Source organism: Fopius arisanus, unplaced genomic scaffold (genome assembly GCF_000806365.1).
Source record: "Fopius arisanus strain USDA-PBARC FA_bdor unplaced genomic scaffold, ASM80636v1 scaffold00052, whole genome shotgun sequence".
Lineage (NCBI taxonomy): Eukaryota > Metazoa > Arthropoda > Insecta > Hymenoptera > Braconidae > Fopius > Fopius arisanus.
In genome coordinates this window covers 68,990-86,456 of record NW_011887791.1, presented here as the reverse complement: position 1 = coordinate 86,456, position 17,467 = coordinate 68,990, and the positions used below count along the sequence as shown (strand labels likewise).

Below are 17,467 nucleotides of genomic sequence, written 5' to 3'. Positions count from 1 at the left end.
CAATATACATTTTCCCCTACAGCGATTGCATTTTTTTGCAATAACCCCCCGGGGACACATGTACAGGACGGCTTTTGTATCGTACAAGCGCCGAGTTTCCATTATTAAAAATCAGAATCATGTAAAGGAATTTTCTGATAGCAATGATCACAATAAATTGAAAAAATTCCGACTTCTCTATGGTACACCTTCAATAGAAACGCTCCACAAAAGAGACCGTGGGGTACAGAATTTTCGATCTCTCTGATTGTCGGGGCATTGTGTGAAGAAAAAAAATCGCGTCTCTATTACTGGATAAATAAATGATCATTGTTGTTTAAATCGTTCTTTCAGAGCAATGAAAATTTATCCCGGCAGCAGCAATCTACCTCGTATTTCCCCTAAAATCCATTCAATTCCAGACTTCTATGCTGATAAAAACAATAATTAAATGAATTAATTTCAATCCATAAACATTTCTCCTAAATCAAAAAGACAGGATCGAGAATTCGTAAAGTCAATGATTTTTTTTTCAAGTTCCTGAGTACCAATGAACGATTCCATTTCATGAATCACGTTCGGGAATTAACATGACGTATAGAACACACGAAAATTACTCATAGAATTTTCCGTCATCTTCCAGGAACATCATCTTTGACCAAATACCAGTGATCCCGTAGTGAGTGTACCATAACGAATAAAATATCATAAGATAACAGCCTGCATCCTGTTTAAATGATACAGCTGTGAAGTTTCTCGGATGGAAGGGAAAAGATAACCGATTTAATGCGTCCATCGTAAGCTGGGACAGTTACTCCGCGGTGATCACTCTGTTAACCACTTCCTAGTGCCTCCAAAGATCATTAATGAATTAAAAATCGAAAGAAAACGCCCGAAACTTTGTGATAATCCCTATAATTCAATCATGCAGCCTCTGACACTAGCGATCCCAATAATTCTGCTTTATTCAGTCTTAACTGCTGTTCGAGGGGAGCTGGAGGATTGGGATGGGTCTTCTGTTTGTAAAGAATGGAAGAGGTATGTTCTTTATTTAGTGATGAGTCTTAAAAAACTGAATGCATCATTGATTTTTCATTCATTCAATTGATACTTCAAAATTTAAAGGCGAATTTTTATAACATAAATTAATTAACATAAATAAATTTTTGTATAATTTCAATTGCTGTGTTTTTACATATTATTTTATGTATTCACAGCCACAGAACATCGAGATACGTTCCGTACATAGAAACTTACCGAAAACGAGTGTTTTTCATATGGAGAACAATGACTCGCTTGAACTACAAATGGGAGGTAATTATTTGAGACAGAAGTAGGTTGATGAATGCTTTGGCTTTGCCACTCATCCACGTCAGTAGAAGCAAGTTATTTTCATCAAATCATCAAAGATTAACTGACCCGCCTAATTTATATATTTATATCTTACAAAATAAGTTGACTAATATAGAACATTAACCAATTGCTCATACATTACCTCCTGAAGCTCGTGATTTGGCCCTTTTGCCTTGTAATTTTCTGGAGAATGAGATGATCTCACTGGAGAAATAAAATCATAAATCTGATGATTCAGTTTCAAACCGAGTGGATGACCAACGTTCAGTGCTGCACCGGCTACCACGAGGTGCAGAACGTCTGCAGACCAACCTGCGCTAGTAATTGCGAGCACGGTTTATGCATAAGTCCACAAAGATGTTCCTGCGACGTTGGCTATGAAGTTCAAGTTTCATCATCCGGTGAAACGTGTGTTCCAGAATGCATTCATGGTTGCATAAACGGTGAATGCACAGCTCCATCGACTTGCACCTGCCATCCGGGTTATGAGCTGACAGGGGATCATTACACCTGCATTCCATCATGCCAGCCAAGATGTGAGAGGCATAGTCACTGTGTTTCAACGAATAACTGCGAGTGCATCCATGGATACGAGTTGAAGAACGTCACTGATAGGTACAGCGCGGATTCCCCAAGTGTTAGTTGTCAGCCAGTTTGCTCTCCTGAATGTGGGCCTTTCAGCAGTTGCATTGAGCCAGACGTGTGCCAGTGTCAGGTGGGCTATGAGGCTGATCATGCGTTGAGCAATGAAAGGTATTGCAATCCCGTTTGTGATCCACCGTGTGAAGAGCACACTATTTGCACCTCACCAAACGTATGTGACTGTCAACCTGGTTACTCACCCGGGGAAGACATGCGTCATTGTGAACCAGCTTGTGTTCCAGCCTGCGGGGAAAATAGCATCTGCACGGAGCCCAATAAGTGCGAGTGCAATGCAGGTTACCAACTCATTCTTCAGAAGAACAATGAAACTTTCGATGTTGAATCTATCAGGTGTGAACCAATTTGTGATCCACCTTGTGGAATTCGTGGTGATTGCATTGCTCCAGACACATGTTCCTGCGAGGAAGGCTGGGAGGTCTCTACTCTTCACAGCGCTGGGTCGAACTACTGTTCACCACATTGTGATCCTCCATGTGGAAAGCACGCTGTCTGCACGAAGCCAAACGTTTGTGAATGCATTCACGGATTCGAGATGAATGCCAATCGTAGCTCTGATCGAATCAATTGTCATCCTGCCTGCTCTAGGCCCTGCATTCACGGCACCTGCGTCGCTCCGGAACTCTGCGCTTGTGATGATGGTTACAGTATTGACACTGATGATCCCTTCAACTGCGAACCTGTCTGCGGCAAATCAGGATGCGAGCAGGGTATCTGTACACAGCCCAATGTCTGCACATGTCACAATGGTTATCAGCTGAGCCCTCTTCCTGGTCAATCCCACATATGTCAACCGATCTGCAATAAATGTGGCAACGGTACGTGCCTCAAGCCGGGCCTATGCATATGCAATGACGGATACGAGATGAGCAAAGACGGATGCGTTCCATCGTGCTACGGAATATGTGGGAATGGTACTTGTGTGGCTCCAGTTCAATGTGTCTGCGACAAAGGCTTCAAGCTGATCACCACAACGGCGGAGCTGGTATTCGACCTGCCCACTCGCACGTTGTGCAAGCCAATTTGCGAGATTGAGTGCAAAAATAGTACCTGCACAGCACCAAATACCTGCACATGTCTCGTAGGATATGAAAAGAACCATCAGGGTGATTGCATTCCACATTGCAACGGTCGATGCTCGTTCGGAGAGTGCGTAGCACCTAGCCAGTGTCGATGCAAGGATGGCTACATCGAAATTGATGAGAGGGACGGTGAATTCTGTCAGCCAGACTGCGGTGATGGCTGTTCCAACGGCAAGTGTCAATCTCCTGGAAGCTGCAAGTGCGATGACGGCTACATCTTGGATATTTTCAATGCAACTCTTTGTCTTCCCGTTTGTGACAATGACTGCGGCCATGGCGAATGCATCGCCCCAAACGACTGCCAGTGCTACGAGGGCTTCATCAAGGAGAATGAAACTGATATCGAAGGCCAAGCCAGTGCTTGTGTCAATCCTTGTGACAGCGACTGTGGAGATCATGGGATTTGTAACACCGATGAACGGAACTGTCAGTGTTTTCACGGTTGGAGTGGAAAGAGTTGTGACACCGCGACATTATGTGGGATTATCTTTCACGAGAATGATGTGAATCTACCGAGATGGTGAGACTCTTGTATTTCTCTTTTTTTCATGAAGATTCACGATCATCACGTCGGCTTATTTCATTAAATTTTTTATGAGCTACGAGGGCAATTCACTCGGGGAATATAAAAAGAGTACAATAATTTATCGACGAATAAGAGCAGATAGATGGAACGTATAGATACGGAGTATTGTTCGAGAAATCTTTTGAAATCTCCGTGATTTAATGGACTATTTGATCTTGAAGGAGAGAATAGCCCATTGAACGTGAAATTCATTGAATTATTTATTTCCACGTTTGTCCATTTTTTATCTATCGTCATATCAAACATCGGTAATCGTTCAATCGATATGATATTTATTAATTTATCGGTTTTTTACGCTTATTGTGTTTGGCTGGAGTCATTGACTGAAGAAATGCTGATCGCACATTCATTACTTCTCCTCCCTTCCTCCATCCTCTGGAAAAGAATAAAAATGGCGCTGGGTATTTACGATAGTCATAAAGCTACCCCAAGCGAATCGCGTTTAGTGTACTGGCTACACTAAACCAGCTACAGAATCGATTCGCTTCCTCGGAAATAGTGCAACCCATCTCCTTCTCTATCCCATAAGATGACAATTCACCAAACTCCTGTGACTGGTGAACGATAAAATTATCCAGCGTCGCGCCTCGTTTCCGTAGGATTTCTGATAGGAATGGAACGAATGACACCGGGGGGAGTTTTGAGACCGTAAACTGGCGTGGACCTGGCTGCAGTGAAAAATGCCAACTGGAACCAACCAACTCCACTAACAGCTGCTATCTCCTTTTATCCGATGACAGAGCTTATGACAGTGACAAGACCATCGTGTGTTTCATGAGCACAAGTGAGTATTTCATGCTCTTAAAAAATATATCCCAATGTTTAAATTAGACGCTATTTTATACCCAATCGATGGACATGTAGGATATTTAGAAAGGAAATAAGAAAATAAGAAAAATTAATGAATGCCAAAATAGAATTAATAAAGAAATTAATAACACCAATTTTAAATAATAGTACATTTTAAATAATAAATTGTAATTATGTCTTGATTGAGAATATAAATATTTTACGGCCTGAGGATGTCGATCGCATCGTTCTATAGGATGACAGATAATTAATATCGGGATTTTCGTGTCGATAATCGGAAAGTTTTAATAATTTTCAGCTTTACCCTGTAACGCGGCGGATCTACATTCGGATAATCTCGTTTACTCCGGGATAGCTGGGACTATCGTCCTCGTAATTGCTATTGCTGGTACGACCGGTGCGGTTCTACTGTTGGCAAAAAGACGGCGAAAACTGGAAAGCCTTGGTGAGTAGATTTTGGTTTAATAGTAAGAAATATTATGCCGTGCAGTTCATCAAAAATTAATCACTCAGAGGTGGATTTAACTAACTCGACGATGCAAAATGGTTTTGTCTCTCTACGTCTCTGTTTTCTAGCTGTTCACAATAATGATGACAACCTGTTGGAGCAATCCGATGTTACGGATTCGCTGGTGCACAATGACGAGTATTCTTACCTCTGAATTGAATAATTGAAGTGATGTTTTATGGAGATTCTTTGATATCCGAGATACTCAGGGAAATTGAAGAGCAAACAATTTTGATTATTCACAACCTGAGGAAAGGACAGCTGATTCAGATAGTCGCCGAACCGTTGCTACACTATCAATTATTTTTTTGCAAAAGACAATGAAATATATTTCATTTCTTCCAGACATCTTTGCAGTCTCGTTTTCTTAATGTTCCCATTGGCATCTGCCTTCAATTTATTTTACCAAAAAATTGTATACCTTAAATGTATGAACGGTATCAGTCCGTATTTATTTAAAATAATCCAATTTGGAAAATAAAATCGGATTCATTTAATCCCCTGAGCTTCCAATTTTTCAGAACATTTAACTGCACAATTTCCGCTGCTTTCTCTGTTCAAATAGACGAAAATCCTTATTTAAATAACGTAAGCCTATGCTAATACATTCGACACTTCTTTCGCACTTCCACTGGTGGCCGCAAAATTATATGGGCTACCAGCGGATGGGCAAAACTCCACGGTCTTTGAGAAAATTAAACCGAGAGAGACAGAAGGTGTAATTGGTGCCGCTTATTCTTTGCATTAATTAGTGGAGCGTGATAGCTAAAAGTTTTACAGGGCATACTACCAGCCAATTCCCCAGTGGAAAACGAGAGAGATGAATCGAGGCAACATGACTGGCCTTCTCTCACACCGGCATCGAGCCGGTGCCACTTCTCCGAGAGGCTCTAGCCACTGGGAAAAGTCGAATACCTGAAAGTGAGATAAGAAAACCTCTTCCCTTTATCTCGTCCACTCTCTAAAGCCACCAAAGAGTCGTTTCATTTCTACCTTTATTTTTCCTACTCTTGTTCATCTTTTTCATCTTTTTCATCTTTTTTTTATTAATTTCTTTCATTTCGCTTCCATTACTTATAATTCGAGTCTTTCATGCCATTTGCCTCCCTGGAATTTCTCATGGCTAAATTGTTCTTCTGATTACCAAATGGACATTTGCTACTTTAATGATTTTTCTAAAGGATCATAAAGTAGTGAAGTGGAAAATTCTCCCAGTATATCTCTACTTTTCTATTCTTACGCCTTTGAATGCTTTTTTTTGAATTTTAAATTTGGAAATTTTGAACTTTCTAATGTTTCCGAAAAATGTACAGAGGATGAAAATGGCAGATGCGGCGGTCCGATTGTGTGGCAATTCCGCAATTAAAATGAAACCGAGATAAATGCCTCTTTTAATTAGTAAAACAAGGCATTATGACAGATAACAAGAGCAGGAGACGAATGACAAACAAGGTTTATCACAACGCGTCAGATGCATTGTTCTCCGGTGGGATGTTCAAAGGGGGTAGAGAGAAAAAAAAATGAGAAAGGAGCAGAGTAAAGAATGGAAATGTGTCAGGAACATTGAAGCACTGGTTTGCCGGTTGAATTGGAGGCTGGGGTGTTGAAAAAAAAATTCTAGAAACTCTCGGCACATGAATTTCACTCTGACGAGGCCTCCGGCGATGTGATGTCCCTGCCACAACACTTCTACCGTTGATGCTCATTAGAGCAACCCAAGCTCACCTCGTTAGCTAGAAGTATTCGCTCGTGTCCTCTCTTCTCTCTTTTATCCCAGCAAATGGCGGCTTTTCACTCGAAATGGAGGCTCTACCCCTCCACTAGTCCCTCGTCTGTCTGGAATCTATGCGATCTCAATTCCAACGACATTCTGGGCTTCATGCTGGGGTGGCTCGTTTTCCCTGTCTCTTCAACTTGTCCTCAAGTGACCAACCATGTTCATTATGGAAGTTTATGGGTTGAGTGAGTTTTAGGTTTCTACTGGGTTGGGGCTTTTTGAGATCGTTTTGCGGTTATGTCAAGCATGTCATCACAAAAAGCATTTGAATCATAATATCGTCGTTGGCACCTGTGAATTATTCAAGGGCTCATGTCATTACGTTATTTAAAAAACTTATTCGGTTAAAAAATATATCTCAATCAAAGCCTTTTTCATTCTACAGCGAAAAGGCGTTAAAAATCTATTGATTTCAGTTAATAATATTTTATTTTGGTGAATTGATTATTTTTTTTTTGAGTTAAATGTTTTGTTCATAATTAAAAAAAAATGTTTTTATATGCATCATAATTATTTTTTTTTAAGTCATTTGATATTTTATTCTATCATATATCCAATTTCCAATTTTCAGTATTATTGAATTATTTAATCAATTAAATAATGATACTCTATTAATATCTATATGAATACATAAATAGAAACTTTCCATGAATAAATGTAAAAAAAACTTTCAATCGAAATTAAATTTTCTCCCTGCGGACTACTATTCGTGTTAATATATTCCGAGGACCCCTGGATTTAATTAAAACTTTTATTTATGAATTGTGAATTATGACAAAGTTCAAATGAATATTATACCGACGTCGGGCGATCCCCCAACGACCAGTTATCTGTTTATATTATCCTATAAATTGAAAAAAATCGCAGAACGATGTGATATTTTCTCTTTATTCTCTGGGAGGGTGTCTGCATTGTCAAATGTGGGTGTTTCACGTACTACAATTAGATAGACGCGATTTAATTCAATTTCAGTGGGTAGGTATGGGAGTAATTCCCCGGCGCGTCGTACATGCGTCGTTTACGTTCGACCCCATTTTCTGTCCTGCGTAATCGATATGAAAATCTCCCTTCTGTACAATTAATTCACATATGCCGTTGAACATTCGTTTTACCACTTTCTCGAGTCCTTCCACCCCTCAAAATAAAAAATACAAGGAAGAATTCCTCATTTGTTATAAAAATTGTCATCAGAAAAAAACACTGAAAGTTTCATACATTTTTCAATACATTTTTACAGCACGGATTTTTAGCTACTGAAGAACGGAATTCTTTGGAAGTTGGCGGGAAAAAAAGGTTCAGTTCGGCGGAACAGAATGAAGTGCCATTGAATGAAATGCGAGAAGGATAAATGATTCAAATAATTATTGAAAAATGCGAGGTGGAAGCTCCGCCATGTTGCAATGCCGTATGGGGAAGAAAGCCATCTTGTTCGGTGTCCAAATAAAATGGCGGGGGTCACTTTTGTCATTCTGAGATGTTGATTAGTATTATCTCCTGAATTTAAATTTTATTTGTCGCATTCCAGGGGTCTCTTTTAATTTTTTCACCCAGAATGAGAAATAGTCGGTAAGAAGTTGTAATTCCCCGGCATTTTCACGTAATTCTTCTTTTTACACTGAATGATTCAACTTTATTTTAACGGGACACGTCAGTCGGGAATGCAATCCCGATCGAATGAAATGAAAGAGTGAAGGGGTTGGAGGTGCAATAAAGCGAGGGAAGAAAGAAGCAATCGAATACCGCACCTGTCCCTTGGTTTTAGTCACCAACCTAAATGAGATTTTATTCCGTTTTACTGCTGATTGGACGACCCCGAGACTGGAGACGTGATTAACTGCCACGACTGGGGATACAATTGCGGCATTTCCCTTGAAAAAGAAAGAAAAATAGAAAAAAGTAAAGAGTTAAAAAATTAGTTTCCAGAGTTGAAAAAAAATACATCCCGAGAATCCGGTGAGACAGACGCCCAACGATAGCCATAATTATTCCAGCAAATATTTTATCTGCGTCGTAAAATATGAGCGGCAGACAATGTCCACGTTTTATTGTTTATTCACTATTTTTTTACGGAATGGCCACTTCGTTATTTTTATCCGCACAGTGAAAAATTATAATTCTGAATTACGTTGTTTGATTTTTTAACGCTCGGCTTAGCCCCACCATTTTTTTTTTCATTCGTGGATTTGAGAGATAAATTCTGATAATTTTATTGCCATTCATTCGTTACTCTTGACGTTTTAATTCCAGTTGACAGGTACGTATTTACGTGGGAAGGTGTTTGAGGGGAGGAATGCTAGTTTTTTTTTGTGGTAATGAAATTATGGGTCACTGTGGCATACACTGTTCAACTGGCAATGGTTATTTTTTTTTTCCAACACTCGTTGTTATCACATGCTATTTGTCCCGAGCATAAATTTATCGAGAAGATGAATAACCAGGGGACAAATAAAATTCTGTATGCAACGCAAGTCGCAGTACTTTATAATTTATTTTACTCGAGAGACAAAGGTTTCTTTCATTATTGTTAGAATCATTGTTATCATGACTAACTAGACCGCCTATTTCTCCGCAAACAACAATTCCATTAATATCCCAGTGAATTTAATTATTGAAAGCTCACGAATTCGAATGAAAATAGATTGAGTAACTCCATTCATCTGCAATCGAGTACTGAATTATTAAACCTTCAACTGTTAATTACTCTTACACGAATTCAATATCGAAATTTATTATTCAAATCTATTTACTGTAACACGACTTTAACGTCAGATCGAAAAGTCCAAAATTATCACGCCCACTCCTCTATAATTTTAGGATGTGCAGATTATGACTCCAACACGGAAAGATGATGAATATTCATGAAATGGGTAACAAGGACGAGGGAAGGATAAAATTTCTCGACTGTTATCGTATTATGAAAATCGGTTGGAAAGATTTTCGAGGAGAAAACTTTGAGTTTTGCGGCTCAAGGGGAGTAATAATATGTACATGATAATGAATACCCTGTCTTGCCTTAGCCGTCCCTCAAAATGATTGACAATTATTTTTTACTCCATAAATCCAAACTCCTGGTAGAATGCCGCTGTAATATAATGAATGAATTAATTAAAATTAATAAAAAATAAAGAAGATATATAATATAATAAGAATTAATAAAAAGTAATAGTGAATTAATTAATTACTTCAAGATATTCTTTTCTCAAAAGATTAAAAATAAAAAAATTCAGATACATATATGTCAGAGTACATAATTGTTTACCTGAAATATTTCCATTAATCGTTTCAATTACCCCGGATCTTTTAGTGCCTCCAACCAATTTGCCATCAACTCAGAAGATAAATAATCGCCTCTGGTATAACCGGGTCAAATTGTCTGAACAGTAAAAGGATAGCAGCACTGAAAATCAAAAGGGTATAACGACCCAAGGGATTGCTTCCTAATTTACCGGAACAATGGAATATACAGTTCCCTTGATAATCTCACGTAATTACAGTTAATGAAGAATGCCCACGTTTCACACGTACCCGTGAACTTTCAGGTGTGTACATGCTAGGTAACAATGATAATTAATCCTAGTTTGGACTCTCGGACGTCAGATGATTAGAACTGATGAATTTCTATCTTCCATCTTGGATGTGTTTGAGATGTGAGATCGATGGCAAGTTCTGAAATAACCTGGTTATATTTTTGTCGTGTGAGAAGAAAGAGACAAGAAGGTGGTGAAACAAGGGCAAGGAAATGTGAACGGGGTGTTTATCCATGGGAGAACTGCCGTCTTAATTATGGAAGAGAGTTGCAATTCCACGCGTGCTCACCTCAGATAACTGTACCGCTAAGCAGAGTTAATGAGCAACAATGTTTCTCACCCCTCTCTGAGATAACGCTTCTTAATAAAGGCATTTTTTTCACTCTCCACTCTGGTTAAGAAAATAAAAATCAGGGAGAGTAATAAGAGGTCAAAGTGACTTTAATTATCAGATTTGATAGTTTGGTATTTATTCTGATGGGTCATCCAGACTTTTTGACATTTGAATTTTGTTTCTTTCTTTGAAATAAAATTTTCAGCTCCACCAAATTCAACTCGGAATCCTCAAATTAATAGAGGAATTTATCCTTGTGGTATCGGTGTTCTTCCTCATTCCCCGGACTTTGAATAAACCGCTAAGTTGGCTTCTACCGCACACCTTCATTCCAATCTTCTTGTGCAACCTCCACGGACCTCAGCTGAGCATTGAACTGATAGTTTGCCCCTTTCCAAAAACGCATTGTGCGAATACGATAGAGGATCCTGCTGGCCTGACAAAAGCACAGGGATTGCCATTTCCCTCGGCTCCTTTGTTTCGTTTGTATTCCCATCTCCATTCTTGGATGGACTTTTGGCATCTTCGCTGGAGCATCGCTCCCTGTTTGATCCCAGGCCAGAGTCTCACGGAGGTTCACGGACAGCATCATGACTTCTATGAAAATCGTGGAACATCTAAAGGATTTTAATTCCATTGGTGTCCTTTCAACAGCTTCTCTCCGTTTTAATTGATATGATTTTTCAACGCCAATTGTTAATGAGGCGCTTTTTCTCTGAGAAATATTCATGGAAAAATTATATAATGGCGAATTATTATTTCTGGAACAATTTTCATTTTTTTGTCGTATGAAGGCAATAGTATTTCAGATCGAAAGAGAATGGTGAGTGGAGAGCAGATTGTACGCGGTAAGTTGAACCCTTGAGAACTGATACTGTTGTCCGAGGCAATTAGCAAGGATTTACCGCACACATTGGGAATTGCCGAGGCTTGTCGGTCTCTTTCCACCGATTGACGCGTAATTTCTCCGGGCTTAGTTCGAGAAAAGTATGGTATGTATATATGTACTCATTCACCCTATGTATCCAACCCAGAGATAGAATGTGCTTTCTACCTAGCAAGTTTTCCTGGGGAGATTCGTGGAGCGCATCGTAAGTCACAACTTCCGTGTTTCTTCAATCTTGGAAATTGTCGGGGTGAGGGGTAATGAAATTGTCGGGGACCTGGATTAATATTAGACTTGGAAATCATCACCCTTCTTCGCTTTGATTAGGCAAAGTATATGGTTCAGTTGTCGTCTACTGATTTTTCCAGTTATCAAGACAAGGACATAATATTGCATTTTTTTTAGAAAAAAATTTCATTGTCACGTGATATTTACGGAATAAAGGATTTGTGGATGATTTCAAGCAGTTTTTACTTGGAATTATGATAAAAAAAAGGGGCCTGTTCCGAAATTTTTAAATAGAACTTCAGATGAAAATTATTGAAATGATTTTACATCGCACATCCCACATCGTTACGTGACTGATCTTAATTTTTCCTGTTCTGTGCTTCGCGAAAAAATTCGCATTGTCGAATCGAGTAATTTGTACGTGATTTCACATAGTTTTCACTTGGAATTCTGGGAAAAAAAAAATTATTGCAGTTCCGTAATTATCGCCTAGCACTTCAGATAGAATTTCTTGAAATGATTTTGCAGCCCATGATTACGTGACTGGGCACGTAATTTCTGGTTTTGTAATCTCCTTGTAGAATGGATAAAAGTTACACGCTAGACTCGGAAATTTTACAGTGATTTTTTTTTAGCCGGAAAAATTGTTGACTCAACAGTGGGTAAAACTGCGTTGTAAATTCGTCATGGATTCAAGATTCGTGATATTGTTGTTAACAATTGTAGCGATTCTTCCAGGTGAGAGCAGAATAATAATTATCATTAGGAGAAGTTTTTATCCTAGATATGTTCAATATCTTGACCATCTCCTGAAATTGAATTCTGATTGGCTATTTCTGCTAGTGAAATTGTGATTCGGTCCACGTGATATCAAACATAATTGATGAATATTTATCAAAATAATTAATTAACGGGCCCGGGCAAAAAAAATTGTAATCGGAATTTGTTCTGAATTTTGAAAAAATTTCTGGAAAACTTTTCAGAATTTTTTTTATGAAACAAGAAAAAACCCGGAGAACGAAACTATTTTATTCTTTGGAAAGGTTTTGAAAAATTTTTCAAAAATTTGAATCGGAACATTTTTTTTATCATTTCGATGTCTTTTTTTTTTGAGAATATTGAAAAATCAAAAAAGTGACAAGACAACAGTATAATTAAAAGAAAAAATTATATTCGTCAAAATTTCTAGAAAATTATAAAAAAAAAATTTCAAAACATTTCTTAAAAATACAATTGTTTTGTTTCCGATTTTTTTTTGTTTCAAACGAAAAATTTCTGAGGACTAGTATGTTAATAATAATGATAATTTATTTTTAGAAGTGAAGAACATAAAAAATTCCATAAGGCCTGCTACAGCGACAGAGGCTCTTGCTATTGCAATTATTCAAGTATACAAAAAGCTGTACACCCTTGGGGCTCTGATCAGTCCCGAAAAAATTGTAGGAGTTAAGTATTCTGATACGATCTCTGTCGAAGACATCACCATCCGATTGGGTTGCACATCATTTCTGAATTGCAGCGAGCCAAAACTCCACATTAATTATTTTCAGGGCGATGATTTCTTTGGGATTTATATATATCATGTAAGCCACTCAAACTTTCATAATAATGAACAAAAATATTGAATTTCTTTCGCCACGATTTTTTCAGAAAATTATTCACCGATGATAAGATGAAAATATTTAATGATTTCAGGAAGTTCTATACAATATTTATAAAATCTAGGCAAGTGAGAAGCGAGAAGGAAATTTATTATTTTTTTTCAGGCGAATAGATCGGTCACAGATTTTATTTTTCTTAAAGCATTCTCAGATTCTCCCCTTTACATTTCTTTCGTTTTTTCAGCTTGCGGTTCCTATCAGAAGTACTGACAGGATTAAACCAATTGCGCTAGCTCCTTATGAAGATTTTAATGTTCAACAATGTACACTCGTAACATGGCATGCTGAAGATGGTTTCTCCGACTGGCCAATGGCCGCGACAAAAGTGCTGCTACTCGATCGAAGCGTTTGTAAAAAATGGAATTGGAATATTCCTGCGCAACAGATATGTTTTCAAAATCCACACTTGCTTGCAATCTTAGGCCGTGTAAGCATGAACACCAACCGAGGGCCTACTAATACAAATAAATTACTTCCGCTAACTAATTTCACTTTGTCGACTAAATTTGTTATTTTTCTCCACTGCAGGAAGACGTTGGCGCGTCAATAATTTGCGACGGATATCTGCGTGGAATTATGGCCCATAGTTCTACTGACAACGATTTGACAGAGATAATCGATTTATATTTCTTCGAAACAAACACAAAATCTTTTTAAGACGATAGAACATTATGATATATTACGTGCAGGACGTGGGGTTAATGCGACTTAAAAATCCAAAAATCGTAAAATAACAAATAAAATAGATCAAGAGTCGCAAACATCTCCATGATTGCGAGCGCTAAATATTGAATTGAATAAATTTGATTAGAATATCAATTTGAAATTATGAAATTCATGGATCCACAAAACCTTCAAACAAAATTATACTTTATTCAGTTAAAAATTATTACCGTCAACTTCGAATATATATTTAATCCAAGACGATCGAAAAAAAAATGTCCATCCCAATTAATTAGGTAAATTAAGCCGGATTCTTCTATCAGTGTCGGTAAATTTCCACTTTGATGTATTCCTGTGTAGAGAGAATAAAAATAACGATATGCCTAGGAATAAGGGGATCGGAGTATCACGTGGTAATTTCACGCATGCATGCCCCAATGGAAGATCGATTGACTGTAGGACATCGGTGGATGTACAATGGAAGAAAATTACAAAATTACCATACTAAGTGACTTTTGGGCAGTACAGCGATACGAGAGGCCATGGATGTTCCTACTTGTACACACCATCCCCTCAATCCTACCAGAATCAAGTATCACGACCTGTGCAAGCAAGATCGTGTGCCACCGGCATTTGCCTCTGCTCTAATCAGCCGACAGAGACGGAGGCATTCGTCGTTCTGTGGTGACCCACACCTCATTAATACTCCGATGACCCAATACAACCGAACTGCATCGAAGTATGCACCATCCAAGTACTAATTACTATTCGAAATCTACCGGTCTTGCCTGGTAGCCTCTCATCATTTCCCTCTGTCGCTCTCACTTTTCCGACCCTTCAATTTTCGGGACACACCACAACTAGCCCGACAGTGGAATTGGTGAGACCATGTGAAACAATGTTCCATCGTGACTAATTTAAAATCCCGAATGCATCGCTCCCCTGATAAAGTTCCAGGATACACCACGGCATTTTCCACGACACACCATAATTCCATTATTATACTAGTGAGGTAAGCAGTATTTTTTTGCGCCCGTGATACGTGATTTTTTAGAATATTTTGCATAGGAAGCAGCAGTATAAATAATATGAGTACATAATTAATTACGTATGTAACTTTACGTGCGCAAAAATTTTTACTGTTCGTTCAATAGTATTATCTGAAAACTAATGGTGAGATCATGACATGAAATACTAATTCGTATACGGGAAGTCGACAGAAGAGTTATGGAAAAATTTTCTTCCGCGTATTTTTTTATGATTAATTAAATACAGACGAAAAACTATACAATTGTACATCTTGATTTGAGCGCCTCAGGCTTCGACATCTAGATCTCTTCAAGATCAACGCAGCGCGGATTGCCAACAACTTCTTGACCTTCGAAGTACTGCAACTGATCTTTTATTCCCACCAAGTTATCAAGGGATTGATTTTGTTCTCCTTTACAATCCGTCAACGCGAATGGCAGCAAATATTAATAGAAATTTTCATGGTACCTGAACTTGGTGAAGTTTGTCTTCGCAATGTTATGTAGCAACTTCTCTTAAACTAATGCTAGGAATGATAATTGACGTGCATTCCACGCGCAAACGTGTCAGTGAGTTGATTCGATGGAGCTCGCTGATGCTCGAAACACTGTCGTCTAGTAGTCGAGGTCGATGTTTCAGTCAACTGATTCCAGAATTTCCAGTTAGCATCAGTCGACTGCACAGCATTTCCAAACATTTCCCGATGTCACGAGTATTCATTGCTCCTTGTCAGAGATCGGTGCTCACTTGAACGGATGAGGTTTATGAAAACTCCTTGAATTTGTCCACTGCAACAATGCATTTTTGAATTGAATGCAGAATTCCAAATCTCTTATTAAAACTGACAGAACCCCTGAATCCTCAGGTAGACCAATTGTCCTCCAGATGGCACCTAGTGCAGTGAAGACTCCCCACTCTTCGCCGTTCCCCCCACCCTCTCATAAAAAAGTATATAAAAAATAGAATGAAATGAAGAGCATCAGTCACGCCGAAGCTCGAGACCTAACGAGAGCATTTTAAAATCGATATCCTTGGCCAAACCAAGAATACAACGTAATTAGTCTACAATCCTATCTGCAGAGAATCGTGAGTTCGATCCCCGAAGGGTGTAGGATAGAAAAGCCATCATTATACGATTCTATCATAAAGATAAGGAATTGATTAAATTCCATAAATCAATGCCTTGTAAATATCAAATTGCGTACGTGCCTAAAATAATGAACACTGACCAGACACCAACAACCTAGCCTGGAGATACGTGACCATCAGGAACTCGGCAAACAAAATTACCGGACTTGATAAATCGACTTGTCGGAGTAATAAAATCAGCGCATACTCACCGCAAGGCTTGGAGGAATCTACGTGGATACGAAATTCATGTGGGAAATATTCATCAACTCGAGTGTCCAACGGCAGTTTGAGTTTGAGTGGATGGTTGGTATGGGTCAATGGCAGGTAGGCTTCCTTTCCTTGAAGAAAGAGAAAAGACAGAGTTTACTGAATCGAATGGTAAAATTTCAAGTTGAGTCGAAATATTTAGGGAGGATGAGGAACATTGGACTCATTGATGTCTTCAAGGGTACGAGAACGTGCCTTACTGGTGTATTCAAGAGGGTTCGTACTGGGCAAGCGTTTCTCAACGACAACCGTTCTTCTTTAAAATGCTCACTCCGCTACGCTCGATTTCACTCTCAACGGAGAGGGTCTCACGATTTATTTGCTGGTACGCAGTAGCTTGGCCATTCGAGGCTTTCAATTCTACGCCAATTACACGGAATACTGAGAGGCATTAGGACGGAATTGGGGAACGAGGGAAGTCACCGGTATCTGTCTTTGCCATTCTATCTTTCTCCCACTTGCTATCTACTCGTATCGCCCACGGTCTTGTAATCTAGCATGTCGATAACAGGGCGCATTGACTTTACACCGTGGCATTGAGTCATATGAAATGGGAGACTCTCTCGGGTTAATTAGAGGTTAAAAGTACTGATGGAGAGTTATAGGGTTGAAGTTCGGAGAGTAGAATCGGATCGCAATGAGTTTGTTGTGGGATAATAGAATTAAATTCATTCTTAATTGAAATTTTACCGATTTCGGTTGATTAACTAAATGATAACAGTTATTTGAATCACATATTTCGCTCTCTGAGTTGCGATTCAAAACATCTTTAGTCTGATTCTCAATAGATATAATTAATAAATAACCTGAATGAGTTTTATTCATCACCTTACGCTCGAATTTTTTCTCCCAATGCTCCGATGACCGGGCGGTTGCTAATAGAGTGATCGTCTGTACCGACAGGGATTTCCCTGTGATTCCCTGGGATTCCCCACGTTACTTCTACGTTCTATAATGTCATCAGGGAATGACTGCACTGCTGTTCT

General features: G+C 38.7%; 2 protein-coding genes across 2 annotated transcripts; both read left to right on the top strand.

The window, feature by feature from the left end:
- Positions 1–784: 784 nt before the first annotated feature.
- On the top strand, positions 785–5,475 carry LOC105267971 (multiple epidermal growth factor-like domains protein 11). Its single transcript, XM_011307175.1, has 6 exons — positions 785–1,017; positions 1,197–1,293; positions 1,571–3,594; positions 4,260–4,444; positions 4,769–4,915; positions 5,047–5,475. The coding sequence occupies exons 1-6, from the start codon at positions 905–907 to the stop codon at positions 5,130–5,132; spliced, it is 2,652 nt and encodes an 883-aa protein (XP_011305477.1). The 5' UTR covers positions 785–904; the 3' UTR covers positions 5,133–5,475.
- A 6,869-nt stretch (positions 5,476–12,344) lies between these two features.
- On the top strand, positions 12,345–14,432 carry LOC105267970 (uncharacterized). The gene is made up of 4 exons (XM_011307174.1): positions 12,345–12,468; positions 13,048–13,313; positions 13,576–13,818; positions 13,920–14,432. Exons 1-4 carry the CDS (start codon positions 12,417–12,419, stop codon positions 14,046–14,048), a joined length of 690 nt encoding a protein of 229 aa, XP_011305476.1. The 5' UTR covers positions 12,345–12,416; the 3' UTR covers positions 14,049–14,432.
- Positions 14,433–17,467: the final 3,035 nt, after the last annotated feature.

What these genes read in the sequence shown, in the direction of transcription:
- LOC105267970 (XM_011307174.1), top strand. Translation starts at nt 12,417, where the DNA reads ATGGATTCAAGATTCGTGATATTGTTGTTAACAATTGTAGCGATTCTT. An exon ending in TTGGGATTTATATATATCAT is followed by an intron (nt 13,314 to 13,575) that starts GTAAGCCACTCA and finishes TCGTTTTTTCAG; the next exon opens with CTTGCGGTTCCTATCAGAAG. An exon ending in TGCTTGCAATCTTAGGCCGT is followed by an intron (nt 13,819 to 13,919) that starts GTAAGCATGAAC and finishes TCTCCACTGCAG; the next exon opens with GAAGACGTTGGCGCGTCAAT.
- LOC105267971 (XM_011307175.1), top strand. Translation starts at nt 905, where the DNA reads ATGCAGCCTCTGACACTAGCGATCCCAATAATTCTGCTTTATTCAGTC. An exon ending in GTTTGTAAAGAATGGAAGAG is followed by an intron (nt 1,018 to 1,196) that starts GTATGTTCTTTA and finishes ATGTATTCACAG; the next exon opens with CCACAGAACATCGAGATACG. An exon ending in GATGTGAATCTACCGAGATG is followed by an intron (nt 3,595 to 4,259) that starts GTGAGACTCTTG and finishes TCGTTTCCGTAG; the next exon opens with GATTTCTGATAGGAATGGAA.